This window comes from Atractosteus spatula, chromosome 4, assembly GCF_055471065.1.
Source record: "Atractosteus spatula isolate fAtrSpa1 chromosome 4, fAtrSpa1.hap1, whole genome shotgun sequence".
Classification (NCBI taxonomy): domain Eukaryota; kingdom Metazoa; phylum Chordata; class Actinopteri; order Semionotiformes; family Lepisosteidae; genus Atractosteus; species Atractosteus spatula.
The window spans coordinates 64,669,712-64,692,212 of NC_142709.1; the positions used below are offsets into that span (position 1 = coordinate 64,669,712).

At 37.0% G+C, this 22,501-nt stretch overlaps 1 protein-coding gene across 1 annotated transcript; it reads left to right on the plus strand.

Moving 5' to 3' along the window:
* The first annotated feature begins 631 nt into the window (after window positions 1–631).
* LOC148836860 (claudin-16-like) lies at window positions 632–6,495 on the plus strand. The gene is made up of 5 exons (XM_088914896.1): window positions 632–745; window positions 3,474–3,576; window positions 4,225–4,389; window positions 4,615–4,806; window positions 6,344–6,495. Exons 1-5 carry the CDS (start codon window positions 632–634, stop codon window positions 6,493–6,495), a joined length of 726 nt encoding a protein of 241 aa, XP_088771022.1.
* Window positions 6,496–22,501: the final 16,006 nt, after the last annotated feature.

The window sequence follows — 22,501 nt, forward strand, 5'->3', positions numbered from 1 at the left end:
ACATTGGAAGGGAGTCCCCATTACCTGTACAGTGGAGGGTTCAGAGAAGCGCAAGTTTAATAATTATTATTAGAAATATAGCCCAGACTTATAAGACAGAATAATAGATGTCTGGACAATAAGACCTGCTGTAACTTGTATTCCAGTAAAGGATTTTGCTGGTTAAGCTACCAAAGAATAGAAATATTCGATGAACTACCCTTTGGTGAAAAGAACTGAAACAACTGTGTAAAAGCACTTAACTCATTACAATGTCCTGTTCTGTCTGGACGAGCAATAGTGTTAATTTGAAAACGCTGTTTCCAAGAAACTACTACCCAGACTGTTAAGTCATCACACTTTCACCCTCATTAAGCTGAACTAGCATTAATTAGCATGAAATATTGATGCAGCCGCCTAGCCAACAGCACTGTATGTGCATGAGAACCAGCTGAATGGAGTTGAGCCCAGGTGACCTTGAGCTACCTGTGCTCTCTGGATTAAACTGTGGCAGCACACTTTCCCAGTAGCATGGCAAGAAGTACTACCTCCTTGCAGAGCGAGTGGGATCCACAGAATCTGTCCTAGCTTCGTGTGTCAGTGCCAGTGCTGTTCAGTTCTAGATCCCTCAGATGAAGAACCCTCCTACAGCATGAGGGCCTTCCTGGAACTCCTGGCCTTTTTCTTGGCCTTGGTCTCGACAGCTTTCCTGATTGTGGCGACTTGGTCCGATTGCTGGATGGTGGATGCTGACCTCAGTCTGGAGGTAGGAGGGTGTAGAAGGGGAACAGAGTTAGTATGTTGTTAACAGCACAGAAGTACATGGGGTTAGAGCAGGGGGCAGTGTTTCTTAATCTATTCATTGCTGCAGACCTCTTTTCTAAAGGTCACTCAAGATAAAAAACCCTAACCGTAATTTCAAAACAAACCACATTTACATATCTATTTTTTCATAAACTAATCTAGTTTATGAACTAAACTAACTGTAATTAATCTATTACTTGTTCCTTTGCAGCTTACACATGCTGGCACAGCTACCCACCTGAACTAGTGTTATTTGTAAGAGATGGTCTGCACATGAACAGATGTACTATAGGTGCTGTCAGAGTCAATCCATGTGTAAGAGAGTTGATTTAACAACCTACTAGTTTGGGTGTGAAAAGGTTCCCTTTGGTTTTGGGGATCCCTGGGATAGTCTTTATAGATGCCCAGGCGACTCTAGAGTGCTGTTTGAGAATAACTGAGTTATCTATGAGTATGGACTATCTGCCTCTGAATGCAAACATTTTAATAGGAACGTTTCAAACATATGAAATCATTCTCTCTAGAGAAGAAGTAAATATGCAGATTTACTGCTGCTAAATCTTTCCTACTATTAGGTTATTTTGTGTAGAACAGTTTTACTTTTCCCATCTGAAATTTGTGATAAAAAGTAACAGGATTAGAAGTATGCTCCTGTGGTGAACTGGTATCCCATTCAGGGTCAGTTAGTCTCTAGTTCCCTGTGGATCTGGGCTGGATTAATGTTATTGAAAATGGATGGATTAGAATTAGAATGTTTCTCAATAATGTCCAGATTTCTTAATGTTTGTGGTTTTTGCCAATATGGTTTGATTATTTAATTAAAAATCACAGTTTCCCCTATGGATGTTAATACAAATCTCACTGCTACTGTACCAGATGTAATCTCCTGGTCTTGAGCAGAGAGAGGTCTAATATCAGAAAGATATTCACCTATTCATCAAAATGGCAAACAAGCATATTCTCAATATTCTAGATGGTTTCAATATTATCCTCTATTGGAAGAAGGTAGGCATAATATCTGAAATAATATTATATTTCTAATTTCAATATTTAATGAATTCACATAAACCAAAATCCACCCTGTTTTTGTTTTAGTTTGACCCCACAATCCCATTGTTAGACTGTAATATTCTTTTCAAGAACTTTATGAACACTAATTTTAATCTGTATGGTGTGTTGATCCAACATTCTACTTAGGTTTGCAGACCAGGAACTGTACCTGCTTCTGGACTATAAACATCTTTCATTGGGTTGTTACTGCATTTGTTATTGTCTCCATCTGAATTTGAACACATCACAGCTCAACTCTTGTTATGTGAAAGTTATATCTCGTGTTTCTGCACAGCTGTAAACAGTCACTTGCGTTTTGTGGTTGCAAATATAATGATGTACCCCAAATTATGAAAGCCACAATGGTATTTGTAAAGCACACAGCCAAAGCTTTAGAAGGTTGCATACACCAACCAAAAATCTAACCAAAGATTTATTCAAGAGGTGCTCACTGCCACTGACAGTAATGTCAACTACAACTCAAATATTGTCCAAAGATGACCCTCAAAATCACATAGGTGTCTTTGTAAAAGTTGGCTGGGTTTGATTTAACTGTAATAATAGAGCTGGGAATGGCCCATTCATAGTTTTAATACTCCGCTCTTTGCATGCTTTTGAAAGTTTCAGTTACGGACAAGTTGAAATCATTGAAACAAGGAACTAAGTGGAGTGTAAGAGTGAGCGTACCTTGTGACTTCTTAATAAAGTGTTTCAGATAATAAGTCTCACTCCATTGCTACATGAGCAGCCTTTATGCAAATGCAACTAGCCTTTCTCACCAACAAATCGTGAGAGTGAATTTAAAATGCAGAGAACCAATGCTCTGGGCTATATAGACTTGTCTAGCATGTTCGTCTCTGTTACCTGGTGAATGATTAAAAGAAAGAATATTATTAACAAAACAGGGTAGGAGGTACTGTAGATAACAATTTAATACAAAAGCTGGATTTGCAGTGTTAAACTGTAATCAGGATGTTAAGAAGTGAAAATGTCTGGGAATTAAAGCAATAATTAACCTCATTTGGAAGCCAATTACAATCAAATACTGAGTTTAGCCATTCTAAATGAAACAAAAGCACTAAAAACCCAAAGTGCTTTCTATAATAAACTGTTCTGTCTGTGCTAAACATGGATGAAGTGACTACAGTGCATTGTCAGATGAAGAAATAGGAAGATCTACAGTATATTTTCACAATAAATCTTCAGTAAATTGACAGTTACATTTCAAGACATCATATATGTTGTTTTTATTTTGGACATTTTTCGTTTATTACTCTTATTTTAATCCTACCTGGAGTTTTCAAAAGAAACAGTAGCGCATATGCTTGTGTAATAAACCAAGACTTAACGATACGTTTTTATATACATGATAGAATATATATCCAATGCTTAAAATGCTTTCTTTGAGAAGGTAGATGTGTTTAAAATAGCTTTTCTCTTTTTCACAGCTAAAGGGTTAATATACAGTATAAACTCTATACAGTAGTTCAGAGTTTCTTTAAAAGGCAAATTTGTTCCCTGCTAAAGTACAGTGGATACAGTAATCAGTTTCTGTTGCAGCTCTATCCAGAATCATGTCGAGAATATGAAACAGTTCTGCGGTTAAAATTGCCTTTTTCTATCCTTTTCTCTATGTACAGTTCAGTGACTCCTGCAGGGGACTGTGGTGGGAGTGTGTGACTCATAACTTTGAAGGTGTTACTACCTGCGAGGATTATGACTCCATATATGCTGAACATTCTTGTGAGTTTCCCATACAAACGCAGCCATCCAAAACATTGCTAAATAAAAGATTCATGAAACCTGATTCATGTTCTATAATGGTATGCTCAGCTATCGATACTCAAACTAATTTCTAATGTACAAACCCATCTAACACAATCCTTCAATGGTGAATTAAAGTGAGAAAGGCTTTTTTCTGTTACACAGACGTCTGTATACTGTACTTTGCACATCCCTCTAATCAAGCTCCATACTTATTCAATCCCAGTTCTCCAGTTCATCTTTCAGCTCACTTGCAAAAGAAGTTAATTAGCTCAATAAGCCATGAGGCACATTTCAGTACTGACACAGCTATGATACAGTTGTATGTGTAGTATATGCATATAGTCCAGCTACTACACAGCCGTTTGAATGAGCTACTCAAAACACCCGAGCACAAATACACAAAGAAGAGCCATTTCACAGTTTCTAAGATGGAGAGCGCTTCTCCAGATTACAGGAGGAACTGAGGTTTGAGTGACACAGCTGTAGATAGGGAGTGTTGAAGAATAATGACAAACTGAGAAGACAAAGGAAATTCATAATGTAACAAAAAATGGTAAAAGTACTATTAAATGCTCATAAGAATCCACAGGACTATGTAGCAAGCATACTGTTGTTGTTTTCCAGTGAGACTGGTGGCAACACGGACCCTGATAATAATAGCAGACATCCTGGCTGGATTTGGCTTTATTTTCCTCCTTCTTGGGCTGGACTGCATAAAGTTCCTGAAGAATGAGCCGGACATCAAACTGCGCATCTGCTACGTAGCAGGATTTACACTGCTGCTTGGAGGTACAGTACATGGAGCCCATGGCAGGTCTTGTGGCTTACACTTTTATTATCAGTGAGGGCTGCTTGCAGATTTCAGTAACCCAAGAAGTCTGACCACATCTACTAGTTCCAGAATAATAGAGTTTTTAAAAAAAGGTGCTGTAGATCATGTGGATGTGCCGTAGACTCAATAAGCAGCACTTACTTCATTGTCAATGCCTTGCACTCATGTGTTACTCTTCTCAGCTGTTCCAGGTATGACTGCCTCAGTGTGGTATGCTGTCAGTATATACGTGGAGCGCTCAACCTTGTTTTTCCAAAATGTGTTCCTGGGGATTCAGTACCAGCTGGGATGGTCCTGTTGGCTGGGCATGGCGGGTGCAATGGGCTGTGCTCTTGCTGGGACACTGCTCACATGCTGCATGTACTTCTTCAAAGGTAACTCAGCCATTCTGGAGCTTATTGATGGATCACAATGTTTCTCCATTTGGTATCTTACAGTGTTTAACAAGCATTCACTTTCACAGATGAATGTTCCTCATCTGGGCAATGAAAAATGTCCTGGTCAGAAAGAAACTGTAATTAAATTACAATACCAATAAATGCATATTCTGTAAGGACTGTAATGGATAATACTTAAATAATGCTGAAAACCTAAATGGCACAGTGCGTAACCTGCATTTCTACTACCTTTTAACTGTTTTCTGTTTTAATCATCCAGGAATAACGGAGATCTGTGAAGGTGCAGTTTAATAGAGTTGTATCTTTATTCTTTACTCTTACTGTATTTAGGAGTAAAAAAAAAGAACAATTAGAAAGAAGAGAGATTAATATATAAGGGCCATTCATTCATTTTAATATTTCTCTTTGATGGTCAATTCAATTAATCAAATGAAAGGTGCTTTCAATGTGAGTACTGTGGAATGAAAATGAATGAAAACTAATCTATGCATCTTGCATAATCAACCTAATCAATCTTAAGCAATCAGTACTATAAACCGTTTTGCCCTAGGATCTATTAGCTCATTTTTGGACCTTTTCCACTCTGTTGAAAATGTGAAAAACTAAACACAAGGAACAATAATATTCACAGAACGGGGGCGTTTCAAAACACCGTTTAGCCTTGAAGAATTAGTTGAGCACTTTATGACTTAAGAACTTTTCGTTGGAAAATGATTTACTCCATGTGAATACTCTGAAAGTCAATCTGCTTTTAAAAGTGGGATTAGCGACTTGATTAAACTTCCATCTGTAATGCTAGCCTATAGCTGCATTCTTTCTTTGAAGCTATAGAAGATGAGATATGAAAAGGAATGTAGCAGGTAAATGTAATGTTTTCAGACTTGACTGGTCTGACTAAGATTGTCAGAATTTTAAATTGAACCAATAACAGTTATTTGAAATTCTGTGAACAGATTTGGGAATATAACTATAAAATTGTGACATTTTAAATTCAGCATTGCAAAATGACTTTTCTTCTTTTGCTCTATACGCAGACCTTTGACTCAGAGCTTCTAATACATGGAAAGCATTAGCAGGGGCTGAAGTGGAGGTGGAGAAACATTCAAGTCTGGGCTTGATGCTTGTATTGTTATGACTCAGTGTGCAGAAAAATGATCACTGATGGACTGGATGTCCTGCCCCAGTCACCAGATTTTCTTATGTTGTTAAAATAGTCTAAATATTACTTTCTTTTTAAAATTCAATATAAATGTGATTATTGATTTCCTCATAATTCCCTAAGAATGAGTCCAAGTTAATGTTTTCACATTACAATTTAAGTGCAGTGTGGGATTAATAGAAAATGATGTCATGAGCCAAAGGGCAAATGACAAAGGACAGTTATTCCAGCAGAATGATTATTGCATTCAATGTTGTTTTAAGGTTTGTAAACAAAAGATAAAAAAACTCACCTCTGATTCAGTCATAACATGGCCCTAAAATATATTTTCGTTTGCTCCTACATATTCTTCAGATGTTGGATCAAGACAAAATATATCTGCGTACAACTACCATTCAAGAACAAGGAGCAGAGACAGGACCAAGTCTAGAAAGTCGTCAACTACAACGTACTCCTACACTAAAACTGAAACCGCCAAGATGTATGCAATAGACACCAGAGTATAAAGCTGGAAAAATCATGCCCAGGCCTGCGTGCCCTGATACTCTGAGAGCGCTTCCAAAAATATTTCGCTCAGTGTGCATCTTCGTCAACACACTTGATGCTTCAAACAAGAGACGCGGCGAGTTCATCTGCTTGGACAACAGCGCCACCGTGTGGAATTTCTAGGTTGTGTTTTATTCTCCCATGTCAACGTAAAATCGTGATGGCGTTTATTTCATTGCAATTCCAATTTGAATGTTTGAATTGTGTTAATTTGTTTCTTAACGTTTCGAAATACTGATGCATAAATGTAGCTTCAGGAATGCAAAAAAAACATTTTAAGATGCATTTCTTAAAATAACAATTGTTTACAGTATGTTGAACATCACAGAGACAATAGTGCTAAGAGGTGTACTGCTGTCTCGATAATATTTCAATATTTTAAATGACCTATTTGGTGTGTTGTTGAGGATCTTTTTTTTTTGGGAGAATTTGGAAATGCAGAATGACAACAGACATGTCTAACCTATCATCAAATTCCTAAACATTTTCTCAATGCTCCCATACTAGTGCCTTTAAGACAAGTCAAAGTCAATTTGTGTTCAGACTACCAGAAAAATCCAGATTAATCTCTGATGCAGGACAAGGGAGCATGAAAGAGAGACAAAACCTCAACATGAAGAACAGGTGAAAAACAAGACATTACCTGGCATAAAATCACATTAATATTATAAACAGATATTGAAGTAAAAGAATATTTTATTAAATAAAATTTTAGAATAGATTAGTCAATGATACAATAAATACAAATATTTAGTCTGTCGAGATTAACATGCTTAAACTTCACTCAATGTGTTCAGAGAAGCTGAAAACAGTATTAAACAGTAACATTTTCCACAAAAACGTTGTGTTTTTTCCTTTTTGTTGCCAAAAGTGTTTTGTTCTGAATATATGATGTACACGATCCCTGATTTGGTGAATAAATATATTACTAATGACAAGTTTTCTGTTGAAAGGGTGAACATTAACCCCAAATTTGAAAAGATAAGGTGTTTGTGAAACCAGAGCTCACAACTCTTGGGTTATGGGTTTGATTCTGGGAATGTTTCTGTGTGGAGTCTGTATATTCTCCCTTCATTCCTGTGGGTTTTCTCCAGGTGCTCCAGCTTCAATTCCCAAAACACAGTAGAAGAACTAATTGGCATCTCGAAATTGTTCCTGTGTGTGTGACACGCCTTAAACTAATCCTTACCAAGAATAAAGGGCTGATAATTTATTGTTGGGTGTATTTTGTAAGTATCAAAAGAGTTACAGCCTGATATGTGCCAGAACAACCATTGCATGATAACTGTAATGAGTTATGATACAAATCTCCAACCTAGCTTCTGTAGAGCCCCAGCCCAGCAGATATTATAATAATCATTAATTCACACATTTTTAAAGAACAAAAATGTGCATCTCTCAGTGATACAATTTCCCTTAACTGAACCAATTTATTTGACAACTCCTCATGAGTAACAACTCCTCATTAGTATAGTGGTAAGTATCCCCACCTGTCATGTGGGAGACCGGGGTTTGATTCCCTGATGGGGAGAAAGAAATTCTGGGGTGGAGGGTGGCTCTGTGGCTAAGGATCTGTGCCTGTTACTGGAAGGTTGCTGGTTCAAATCCTGCAGCTGCCAGAGAAATCCTACTATGTTGGGCCCCTGAGCAAGGCCCTTCACCCCAACTGCTCCAGGGGCGCTGTACAATGGCTGACCCTGTGCTCTGACCCCAAGCTTCTCTCCCTGTCTGTGTCTCATGGAGAGCAAGCTGGGGTATGCAAAAAGACAAATTCCTAATGCAAGAAATTGTATAGGGCTAATAAAGCAACATTATCATTATTAATTGGTCAATAATTTACAAGTGTTTCCTGTCTTTGGAAAGGTACAGTAATTCAGGGTGATGTTTCAAACTTCTGGAATTTGACCTTTTCAGGACCTCAGATATAAAGAATTACATTGTACAAAACAGTCGTGACGTAAAACATTATGGTGCTTCTTCTATTTCAGAAAACAAAATGTTGCCAAACAAATAAATATATTATAACTATATGATTTTATTTATGAGCACTTTTCAAGAAACTTAAGGTGATGTACTGTACAACAGCACACACTCTCAGTAAAGTGTTAACAGAAGTAAAAATAAAGAAAACTGAAAAGCACAAAGACGTTTCTAAACTATCCCATAAAACTAAGGGAAAACTGAATTTTACATTAAAACCTTCAGCAGCATGAAGGCTTAATTAACTAATTATCAAAACATCTTTAAGATAACCTGGAGATACTGTAGGGCATTCGGTGTCTTATACTGCATGCATGAGCAAAATTACCTTAAAGTCCACTCTAACCTGGTTCACAGGAATGCAGTGCAATGCTCAGAGAACATGAGTGATGTTATGACGAAAAGTTCTTTTGGCCCATGAACAGATGAATTCTGGAATTAGTGGAGCTTACTTAATATCTTAGAAGATATCTCGGTAAACAAGGTATTACAGGAGTATAATCTTCATGTACTGTAATACATGTTTCAGAATGAGGTAGGCAACTAAGAGTCTTAACCCCAGTTGACAGAATGTGTCATCCAATTTTATTATGTTTTTCAAACCAAGGCTCCTTTTATTTTATACATACAGTAAAGGGATATACTTTTTTGGGGAGTGTGTACAAACATTAAAAAGGGAAAAAAATAGGAAAAACAGACCTCAAGAATGGGAAGGTCCTCAGTTCAGTTGGTCTGCCTTGTGTAGCCATGTGAGAATTGATTACCCTGATTAAAATTGCTAAAGGTTAATGTCTTACAAATCCATGGCATCTAGTACTGCACACCTGTCACCATGACAGGGGGACTCTTATTCTCCTTTAGTCTGTGGGGTTTAAATTACAAACCAATGTGTACAGAAAATAGCACAAATGTGCGTTTCATGCTGGTGCAGTTTATAACATACAAGCAAACAATATGCTTGTATTATGTGAATGCGTTTGTGTTTTGGTAAAACAGAATGGAAGTTCTGTTAATATGCAGAAACTGTTAAAATCCCTCCAATTTTATTATAAGCAGTAGTATTCATATCGCCTTTTTTCTTCTTTATATTTGTTGAGTGCTTTTCTTTCTTATTTTGTAAAACCATTATCAAGGAAGGTAACGTTCAGTGGTGACAGGGCAAAACCAGAACAGTAACTTTAGCAGTTAAAGGCTCATCTTAAAACTGCCTTTACACCCAAACAGTAATAGAGAGTGAGAATGACTCATCAAAAACAATATGTGAAAACTGTATCAGTAACAGCAAAGCAGCACATATGAGAATCAGGTCAGGTCTGAAAAAATAAAAAGGAACTTGTGATGCTTTTGATGACAAAATTCTGAAAATCACCAGTGTATTTACTTCTACACACTGTCCATAGGGGTAGCTATGCAGATTTGCATAGTAATATTCTGTAGGAGCAGGATGTTTGCTCATCATTGCACGTACTGTAAACACATTATAATACTAAGAGCATAAAGGACAGACAGCGAAATTCCCTCTTTCTATATTTTCGCAGACACGGTTGTGTAAACAGCTGTTGGAATTCAAACATATTGACCACACTTACCCTGCAGATCCCACAAAATTGGATGTACTGTACAGTATCAGAGGAAACATCCAGGACAGGTCCTCTGATGTGGAATATGATCTTCGCCACCAAGTGTCCAACCCTACAACTGCAGCTTGTCTTTCTCTAAAGGGAAAATCTCTAACATAAGACACAGTTAAGAAATGTTTTACAGTATACAGTACTTCTTTCATTTTGAAGAATGATAGTAACTATAATTTTTATCAAGTACCATCACTCATTAACTAACTGTAGGATACATTTGTATTTACAGTATATGTGCAAATGCAAAGCATTTAAAGATAAAACAATACTGTTAAAGTACAGTAGCTGTGAAAAAATGCATACTGTAGACAAAAACTGATTTGGGTTACCAATCAATGTATCATTTTCATCCAATATCTTTCCTATGCTTTAACCATCTACAGAATAAGGAATTCATAAGAATGTTAGAATTGAACAAGTTGGTTAACTAAAAATATGGAGCCTTCAAGTTACTCTGGTTAGTAGATTTAATTTTTCTAATAAATGCTGCACTTGTGCATTAAGTGCAGAGGCAGGTACACAGGTGCAAAAATGTCCTATTGAAAAAGGGAAATAGGAAAATGACTTTGTGACCAAAGACATCCTCTTAAAGGTATCACTTCTGTGAGCCAAATGTGCTTTCTGTTTGAAATAAACCAGATCCTTTTTCAGAATAAGCTTTTTGAATGTTCTGCTCATTTTTCATGGGTAAAGACTGCCAGCAGCTTCCAAAAGCCACCTCTTGATGGTCTTCCTGCCCAAAACAGCTTACAACTGGTTTAAAAAGGAAAGACGAAACCAGTTTGATGTCATTCCTGCGTGAAGGAAAGTGCCTTGAGCAAAACTGTCTATTTTTGAACCTGGCAGTGAGAATGCATGTTTGTTCACCCTCAGAAGGAAGCTAGGAGCACAGCCCACACACCAAAACCAAACTTGTGCAGACCCCCCTTTATGCAAGTGGAGAGTAATCCATATTAAAACATTAAGTACCACAAGATTGATAGCAACTAGTGTCAATCCTTCCTACCAGTAGTAACAGAGAATGACTCATGTAATCACCTTTCTCTGGGAGGATCTTGGCTTTCTTTAGTTTTCTGTATAAGAGTTGATAGCTCATAAATCATGAAGCCCAGTGTGTGTGCAAAACTGACTCACAAATAAGGAATGCAGCTCGATCTCGGCAGTGAGTGTCAAGTAAAATATCCAGGTCTAAAACTCACACATTAACATACTGTACTTCATCATTGTTTTGTTATACATGTATGTAAGCATTGTCTAACTTTTGATGTTATGAGATAAGAGAGCTATGCCACTGTGGACTGCAGTAATACAGCAGGATTTATTCCTCTGAATTGTCTACTTTTGTTCAGGCCAATTCCATGTTTCAGAGATTTAGATTACATTTGTAATAGAATTCCAGAGGTCATTCAAGTTTGTGAGTAAAACTTTAACTCCATTTAGATCTATATAAATATTTTTCTTAAAAAGAAGAATTTGTCAAGAGAATGTATAAACATATTTATTTTTTCACATGAAAGGGGCTCGATCAGTTCTAATGGAAAAGAAGTAATAGAGAGGTATACACAATAAATGGTTTTCTAAGATGTTAGTGCAGTGAAAGTGTTCTAGAAGTGTAAACCTACATCATTATTCAATATCTGCCAAAATCTAAATTGTATATCTACATATATTTCTAATGTGTAAGTCATATACTGCTAATATATCTGATATGGAAAATAATACTTATGAAACATTGCTGTATATTAACAAAGTATGACTTGTAAAGATGAAATTCTGAGCAAGGCGTACAGTATATATATAAAAAAATAATATTATGTTTCAGTGTGTACATACTGTATATTCAAATTAATACTTTCAAATGCAAACAGTATTTGTAATTTTACATATTACACAATGTGCATTTAAATGCATCTAGTCTATGCTAAACATAGTACTTTTAATAAAGAAGTGGCCTCTCAGATCCCAGTCTTGTTGTGAGAACCTTTAAGGTTTGCATCTCATGAGTTTGTTTCTAAGATGCAGGGCAAGATAATTTGCCCCTTGATTGTTATGGATTTGGTAGCATTATCAAAAATGTAATATATTGGTGAATTATAAAATGAATATAATTACTCATAATATTTTTTAGAATGGCCGGGACACCGTATGGTATAAAGCGGTTTGGCAAATGACATGACATGACTTTTAATAATTAGGGGTTTCGAGAACATAACAGTTCTCGAAACCCGGCCAACACAATCATGCCATTTAAAGTTTTAAAATATATGCTTTTCCAAAGATCTGTCCTTGCATTTTTTTTATCCTCCTTATAAGAAAGCCCATAATTTATATAATTACTTCTGCTTTGAAGGCAAAGATCTTCATTGTGGTTTCACTGTAAAATTGAAAAATTTACTTTCTAATTGCCCATTCACCAACAATGTCTTAAAACCTAAAGCCTATGTGGTCTGTACAGTATACAGTATATATTTAGTTCTCTCATTCGGTTTAGTCTGCTTGAACTACCTAAAAAACACACAAGTTCTTCCTGTTTTTCTTTTTTTTTTGCAGAAGGAAATTGCCTCTTTCTTATCACTTCAAAAAATCGGATAGTTCCATTCAATTCCTTCAGCCAGAGGAGGCTGGATTCTAGGTGTCTCTACTGCAGTGGAGAATGCAGGCTGAGTCACCTGCAGGTCATTTTGAAGCAGAAAGATGATTAAGCAATTGTGTGTGAAGCTGATAAATTGCAGGTGTAGAAGACCAGCTACCTGCTTGGGTCTGGAACTCAGGATACAGTCCCCAGTGAGAATTACTGTATCTCTCAAGAAAGAACCACTGCAGAACTAGCAGCTGATAACCTTGATCTCGTGAAAAGTCACTGAGGCTTTTAAAGAAGTAAACCAGAGATGATTAAATTAAATCATTATGTTTGTATTATTTATTACTTTCTGATGAAACAGATATAGGACAGCATGTCTAATTCTGGCCCTGATGTGCTGGGATATCTGCAGGTTTCTATTGTAGATGAGGTCTTAACGATTTGTCTCAGCTTGTTATTAGTTAATTGGACCAATTTATTATTACCTCTCAGTTCTTTGCACAGCAGCTGCCCAAGGCTAGGAATTCACATTCCAGATCTGAGCAAATGGGAGAAAGCACATTTGATCTTCACCTCTGAGCTTTAGTGTGAGAAAAATAAATCACAAACCGGGATGAAGCATATGAAAGTGAGAACTACAGGTGGACATTCAGAAACAGTCTTGTGATGTCATCTTTTATCTCCAATTCATTCAATATACAGTAGTTCTGACATCAAGCTGAGGATATGGAAGATTGATCTGAAGCCTGTCGCAATTAACCTGTTTTGTTTCAAACCACAAAGTGTGAAGTTTAAGAAATTTTCAGAGTTATGTAAAATAACACAAACGTTACTTGGCCCACTCACTGCTAGAGCAAGCCCTGGTCTTGGGCAGCATTCAGTCCAACAACTGTTCCTCTAGAGTTGAGCTTCCCCTACGTCTCCCAGCTGCTGGAGTTCTGCAGCTATTCCCCCACTTGGTAATAGAGTTCACTGTGATCTATGCATCCATTTACATCTTGACTTGGACAAGACATAGTTGCCTGCTTGAGCCTGTAGAGTCAACCATCAGCTGGGAGGACACCCAGCTGCTCTGAGTGCTGCCCTGGCTCAACTCCATCTGAACATGATGTTCAAACATCTCTTGGAGTCTGACATCCCTGCTGCTCTCCAATCCAGCTCTCTCACACAGTCTTATTTGTCTTATAAGCTGCTCTCCTGCTTCCTACTAGCTGATGGAGTGTAATCTCAGTTTAGCTGTCACACTGCCACTGGGACACTGAGAAAGCATTTAAACTCAACACTATCTCTAGGTTAGGACCCTGCTGCAAGGGACTCCCATCTGCCCTTGAGCAGATCCCTCCAGAGAGGCACTACCTGTAGTGCTTTCTACTGTACCTGTAGGGGAGCTTAGCAAGTTCAGGACTAGTCCACTTGCTGCTACTGGGCTTTCCTGATATGTTCTCCACTCCAGTATCCTGCAGGCTGCCTACACACGTAGATAGGATGACTACAGCTCACTTACTGTACATTTGCCTCTGGATGCATACAGTAAATTAAGACTTGCTCATTATCAGACTTCTGCTAATTAAGTCTTAAATTATCAATAGCTTAATTATATCAAGTTATTAATTAAGCTTAGTTAGTCTATTATAAATGAATTCTTTCTTATTATCAGACTCCTGCAATGGTTAGCTAAGCACACTGACATTTCCCCTCTGTTGTAAAAGCATCAGGACGACACCTTTGACATGCTGATCTATAATGTAAGTCCACAGTGATACTGTAAGTTGCCAGGACTTGTTCTGACAAGTCCTTTTCTACACCCTGAAGATCTCTGGCCTGAGTCTCGCCAGCTCCTTGAATCTTCCACTCCTGGTAGTTGCTCTTTTGAATCCCTCTTGTACTTTCTGTCCTTCTGATCAAGCTGAGGGACTCACCTCACAAACATCCAGCTCACCCAGTGAGAGCATTAGAGTACTGAAGATCATTTTTTCTCTCTCTTCGGTCAATTGGGGCATTTTTTGAGTGCAATGCAACTACAAAAAAGGGATTTTAGTTAAAGCATTTGATAAAAATTAGCTATTTCTTTCCTACCCACCTTCCAGTGTGTGGTGGTACAGTACCAGCAGGTAAAACTCTGTACCCTGGACAAGAATGTTTAAAAGCCAATATCTCTTTATGGTGAACAGGGACACCAAGCTGTGCCATGCCTTGAATGAGACACTAAACCAAGGTCATGACTACTTGTTCATAAGAGTGTAATTAGGGGTGTTAGTGTCCTGACTCAATTCCACTCTGGGCTTCCTATAGCTCCCACTTAATTCGTCTGGTGAAATGAATTCTCACTTCTCTGCCTGATCTGCTGTGCACTGAGGCTGCCTGTGCAGAATGGCGGCTACACTTCATTGATGGAAACAAATAGTACCTTCATATAACAAACACTGAAAGATTGTTTGGTATGAAAAGCACTAAATAAACTAAATTGTTATTATTCGTTATAATTAATCATTCTCAATCTAGAAATGAGTTACCATAATATTACGTGCAACTCAATTATCATTTTAAATATAAAAATGTATTATTACATTTTTCCCCATTAAAGTTGAATGCAAAGTCAAAGCATTTTTCAATGGTTGCCTCTCATTAATACTAATCTATTTTATAACGAGTTTAAACGTTCAGGGCTTGAGACTGTATTGCACATGCCTGTTCTAACTCCTTATACCGGTTTTTCCTGAAGATTCGCCCCAGGCTTATCAGTAAAAGGAAAAAAAAAGAAAATGAAATTAATTTGAGGCAAGCAGCTGGCATGGAGAACAGGGCTGAAGACTTCTTTTCTCACTTCGCTACAATGTGGAAATGCTGAAAGTTTGTCCGGGACGACATTTCAACAATTCAAAAGTAATTCCCATCTTTAAAATATGCAACGAATTATCCGAAAGACGTACGGACTATATCTTTGGGTGTGTATGTTGTTTTTCCCGACGTTGTGACACTGAGCCTTTTCAGGTTAAGAGGCAGTGAGTACGTATCTCACAACCTGTCTCGTGCCCAGGTAAGACAAGTAGTGCCTGCTTCTGGGATATACAGTATACTGTACTTCGAAATACGTTTTTTTTCCCCGTGGTTTTGTATTAATTGTACGAAAGAAATTAACAAAGAAATAATTGCATTGTTTTATTTACATTTACGTGGGGGAGAGTTATTTTATACGGCTAGCTACCTATTATTTGGATCGAATACACGACAAAGGTATTCCTTGCCCTCTTCCTGCAATATTACAGGAATCATCACAATTCATAAAAGTACTATTGATGTTAAATATACAGAAAGTCATTGAAATCACAACAAATTCTATTGGTGCCATTACTCAATTTTGGCGTTCATAATGTCTCTCAGTATGAAAATATATAAATAAAAAATAGCAAACGGGCTATTTAGGAATGCTACAAAGATTGGTAGATCTTCCTTTACTTGGCGCTGTTATGTAATTTGTAATTATAAAAACGACGAAGGATAATCTAGTACGTGAATCAATTCCAAACACAGAATTAGCATCTGGACCCTGGGTTCTAATTAGCTGATGCTAAATTCACTTTTCCTATTAAGGAAAATACGGTGAGAATAAATGATAGCTGCAAAACAAACGCGATTTCAGACTTGAACTTTTTCTTCTGATTGACCGGTGCAGTAAATCGCATTCGCTCTCCACAATACAGCTGTGCACTGAAAGTAGATACCAGAATAAGGTACAGTACTTTGACATGATGCAAAAACAGACTGACCGCGCTTTTCAGACGATTTCTCACCAAAATAAAACTTTTGACCCACGTTTCTTCGCATTAAAAATACTAAATAACTCTTCACCAGACCACTGCGCGTTACCTTGTTTAAAATGGCTAGTGGTTGAGGAATAACCACTGTTGAGAAATTTGGTAATATATTAATTTATTTTGTGGAATAGAAGCAAGAAGTATTAACAACAATTGTAAAAATTGTAACCGAATACCTTATTTACATATGGTGGGGCCTTGCATGCATTGCTTAACCCTAAATTTGCTATGGATGACTGACGCTCTTCATTTTAGATTTTTAATCTGACGATTTTATCCAAAGGCACTACGGGCGCTGCTTTTATACGGCTGGATATTTTACTGGAACAATCTGAGTCAAGTACCTTGGTCAGAATACAACACAAACCAACCTGGGATCTGAACCAAAGACATTCCAGTTTAATGTCCATAGTGTTTTACAAAAAATAACTCCCAAATGAAGAAAAAAATATATTTTAAAGGGTAGTATATTCATACGGTATATATTTATTGTAAACTTATAGTACAAACTATTATACAGTATATACTTCCTGAATGATGTTTTGTTTTTTGAACAAAAGCAAACTATATTTGAAGTGGAATTAATGCAGTGCAGCAGAGGTGGCCAAACTGGTCTGCAGAGACACAACCCAGCATGTCCTACTTGTCGTGCTTTAATAATCAATTTGGAAAAAAATTTCTGAACTACTGTGTGTTCATATCTAAATTATCTATGCAATTCCAGCAACTACCTGCTTAAGTGGTGAAAATGAAATTGTTCCAGTTGTTTAAGAGTGAGTGTCCTGTAGTGCCAGCAGGATTGTAACTCTCGGGACTGGGGTGGGTGACCCCCAGAAGTTAACATTTAGATGTTTTTGTCTCAGTAAAGAATCTTAATAGTGATGTCCAATCAGAATTACAGTAACTGCACAGTTACTGCTTCATCAGTCAAGCTAAAAGATAGGCATGATAAGATCTGACCTTTACTTGATAATACAGGGGATATAGAAAAGAATACAGATGCATGAACAGATTCAGACTTTGATCTACAGCTGAGCAGTAGAAAAGGTCAATTTCTGCAGGTTTGCTTATACTGTATGACCATTCACAAAAAAAAAACTATGACTCACATCAGTCTGCTGTAATCTTCTTCTTTTCAACAGAGGGAATAAGATTGTGTTAAGTAAATGGCATCTCTAGTTTTCTTGCTGTTATTTCAATTTTGGAAGCTTCTTCCCAGCCTCAAGCAATGGTACACTGTACACAACTTCAGATGAATTGTGAACCCTAGCAAACTATAATGGACACAGTCTGAAGGACACATACAGTATTTTATCTTCAAGGGTACAGTATTTTATCTTGTAATGGAACAGATTGAATACATTCTGTGTTTTCTAGACTCATATTCAATGGAGGCCTTCAAGAACACCTTAAATGTCAATGACCTTGTAGTAAAGATCTATGTTTTCCTGCTTCACTCCTTCTCCTGGAATTCAGCTTCCCGGACAAGGTTTGTTGTTGTTCTCTCACGTTAAACTACTGTATCTCCCAAGATGATAAACTATTCCAGCAACAATAGGCTTGAAAAAGATTTCTCTACAATTACGCCAGGAACTTTGAGGTAGACGACAGTTATTATCCCTTTTTCACACAATAATGATCTGTGGCAGAACGCTGGTGTAAGCTCCTTCAGATTTTAACAACTCTCTCCGATGTTATTTTTACAGGAGTAAGTCAATATACCAACAATCTGAACAGCAAGCACCACAGGTTACACCGAGAAACATATACAGTACCATATAGATGATATATGGTAAGTATAAATTTAAATTTGATTAATACACAGATGCTGTGTCAGATTTCCAAATAATATGTAATAAGAGCAATAATAATCCAAATTCAGTGTACAGTATGTTATCCTTAAAGGTATCTCTTTCACAGCCTAGACTAACTGTACTTGGTATGATAGCAATTTAATTAAAAAAAAATAGCAATGAAGCACTTTTTGGAAAAGTGAGTTAGAGATTAAGTCATTTGTCAAAATCATTTTAGAAACCTGGCTTTGAGTAAGGCTCAGCCTTACCAGTAAAAGAAAAAAGCCTGGGGACTTCTTCCTGTCTGGAGGTGAACTCTGATGCAAAGATTACCTTTCAGAATAATGACCATTCATTCTTCAGTTTCCTGGGAAGTCTGTAAACGTTCCTAGTCTTAAATTTACTTATGTAGCTATATGAAAGGCTGTGTTTATACTAAGAGCTCTTAATGACACCTTGTGTTTGCAAAATAAATATCTTATGCCTTTTAAATTGTATATTGCAGCGAAAGCATACGCAGAAGTACCATCTTGCCCCATCAAACCAAAGACCAAGCTTTCCGCCCTGCTGGAAACATTGCCTGAGATGAGAAAGAGACAATTTCAGTCATTGTTTCTGGTAGTGCGAGCAGCTTCTACCTACGGGCATACGCTCTCCTTATCTAAAGAGCCATCAAGCTGTAGAGTCAGAATTCTAGATAGCCAATTTAAATGGGATTTTATTTCTGTAAAAATAAACAACCCCAGCAAATACTGTAGATAATGGTAGTCCAAATTAATTGCACTTTTTGTCCCAAAGTTCCCAAAGCACTTCTTTACTGGAAAGGAACAACTTCAACCATCACTGAAGTGCAGCACCCACCTTCATAACATGACAGCCATTATATTCCAGCTACCCTGCGATACATGCAACAGATCAGATGATGTGGGTATTTAATTTACCGGCTGAATCAAGGGAGAAAATTATAAAGGCCAAATCGGGCAAGCCAAACTTAGTAGAGGAGTGGCCCCATAATGGGGCTCTGGTTTGGTCCAGAGAGAACAGTGCCACCTAGAGATCAACACCACTTACAGCAACAACCGTTTTCTGTTGTGGTCTCTTGACCCAGTAGCTGGCCAGGCCCAGATTTAATTAGATGTGATGAGATCATGTTGCCAGTACCTCCTTGTAGCCTGAACACAGAACATGGGGTTACATGTGAATGGCTGTAACTTTCAGTACCGTCTGGGGATCCTTTGGATGTTTGGTATTGTACCACAAAACAAAGTGAATCCCAACTTCATCTGAAAAACCTCTGTAAACGTTTTGAAGACATAAGGCTCATTCAGAAGACGGAGTGGTGTTTCCACATGTAAGGATTAGAAAAACATTTCCGGCATCTAGTTGAACCGGCTCTGAACAGGCTCTCAACTTCCTCCTCCGCAGAAAAAAAAAAGCATCTGCAATTCACAAATGTCTGTTCTAAGCAGCATGACTTTATTGCTCTATGCAGCCAATACATTACAGTACAGGTTTCTTCAACAAGCAATTTTGTTTACACTGGTGCAAAAATAAGATTTAAAAAATCTGAAAGAAAAATGTATCAAAAATAAAGACACAACCTCCCAGAAAATTCCTCTGCCTCCCAGATAGAGCAATGCTTTCAATTTGGAACCATACCACAGTATTTAAAAATGATATATTTTTAGTCAACTAGCAGAGAGTAGGCAAAAGCAACCACATGAACAACAAAGAATGAAACAACTGATACTGAGGAGAACGCACACAAAGAAACAGACAAAGTGCCAAAGTAATTGGCCCACCTCATAATTAAAATGACAGCTCATCTGAGGTTAGATTCAGAGCAATGAATTCTAAATGCTTTTTTAAGGATGTTTGACTGAAACAATGTATGGAAATAATATCTGGTGCCTTTATGTTCTACTTTTTATAAAAGAGAATTCTAAAGAAGTGGAAACGATAAATATGAATGAGTTCTCTGTAAACAATGGGAAACCTGTCAGATATTTTATTTTATGCAAGACACTGCCAGCATCTTGCTCATCTGCATAAAAACAGTTGAAACCAGTTTTACTTGAACCTGGGTTACAAAGGAGGGGTTTAGATCATGGTGGAAACATATTACTTAAGAGTTTGTACAACTTTTAAATGTAAAGCTTTTCTGTTGTTCGTAAAAATAACTAATTCGGAGCAGCATGAAAATTTGAGGGAACATATTCCCTGAAAAGGAGCCTTTTGGAGCCAATTCTCAATATTTTAATCCATGTTCAAAAAGGAAAGCGGCTTGCTTAGGGGTGTTATTTCACCTCCTGTTCGTTTGTGTACGAAACAGAATATGTGTTCATTGTATTATATTGTGTTTTAAATCATTATTAATGAGTTGATAGAAATAAAAAATAAAGTTTTTAGCCAAAACTGAAAGAAATTAGATCGATCTTATTTAATACCGCTTGTAATGGAATTTGTTTTGAGTACTGCATGAATGAAAAATCCTTACAGAGCTGGTAATGGACATGAATCTTAATTCTGTCATGAACACTGATTCTACAGTCTTATAGTATGGTTTAGGATAAATGTGATGTTTTAAAAAAGCTCTTGTTGAATGTTCAAAGCAAATCCAGTAATTAGATTGGAGCCTTTTAATCCAGTAATTAGATTGGAGCCATCTGAGAATGAGCACTAAGGCCTGGTTTTTAACCCACATGCTGTGAAAAACTCTTGCACACCTGAGACAGCAGTGCCATCCCATCGTTCCACAATCGGACAGATCTTTTCACTTTGATCAACAGAAATGAGGAAAAAACTTTAGTTTTATGAGAACCACATAAAGAGAATGTGAATCCAATTAAAATAAACCAAATGGAGATGGGCTGCTTTTTTTTTTTGCTGTTGTCTATCTGATCTACCTTTGTCCTCCGGTCACTTAACACTTTAAAACATAGTATAACCTTAAAATTCACATTTTGCCATTGTGGCTGTTCTCTTCAGTAACGTAACTCAGGTCCCTTTCACAATTATTGAGAATGACAAAGGTTTGTCTCCTTTGACATATGTGCAGTTCAAGTGACATAATAGCGATAGGAAGTCATGAAAGTGGAAAAAAGACAGGAAGCAAAAACTATTTCCTTTAGAGGTTAGATAATTCCAAAACACTTTTCACCCTACAGGCCTGCCTCTAACATGTGTCTACCCAGCACAGAAAAATCAATAGCTGCATTGCTGTCTGACTAAACTTATCTCATATGAAGTGTAAAACAAATTTGATTATTGTTTAACAATAATAACTTAATAGTAGGACGAACATGAGATTTACAATGCACTTATGAAATGCATACCCCTTTACCAAAACAACACAGTGATAAATCTCTTTTGCCTGGAAAACACTGCAAGCTAACTACACAACAGTACAGATGTGTTTTGCAACATTAAATCAAACGTCTCTAATATTCACATCATCTCCAGGAACACAATTTCAACTACTAAGCACATTTGATTATACTGTATCTCTTAATGATTCAATATAGTTAACAGCATTGGATCATTCATCACAAATGTAATAAATTTAAATTAAAATTTTATAAGGCTTTTTGTGATATTAATCTTTGAATTCATGCTATTTTACAGTATGTTGATTCCTAAGTCTGCTACACTGCATATGCACCTGATTTAGAGCCACCTACACTTTTTAACAGCAATTTCAAAGGCTGATGAAGACTTTGCAGTCTGAGAGAGATTCCTTCAAGAGATTTAACAAAACATTAAACCATGGACAACACATGTGTTCTCACAAATGTCCTCAACGTCTATACAAATGGCAACATCACTGAAGCAGTTTTTAATATTTTAACAGTGAGAAATTGCAAGCATAACCCCCATTCCATCATCCTTGGTTAGGAAGGACTGCTTGTGTATGGTCACTTCTCAATCTTTACTGAATTACGTCTGTTACCAAATAAGTAACATTATTCATGAAGGAGAGGGTTGACAATATTCACATTCTGACTACTGAGAAATCAAAAAGAAACCATGAAATCAAGAAAAGAAAATAGTTTTTAACAAAAACAGTGAAGAGTCACTGATATAACCTTAAATTACTCTAGCCCTAGAGGGCAGTAGTGCAAGCCTGTAGGTTTTCCTTTCACCTCTGCTCTTATAAAGCTGCT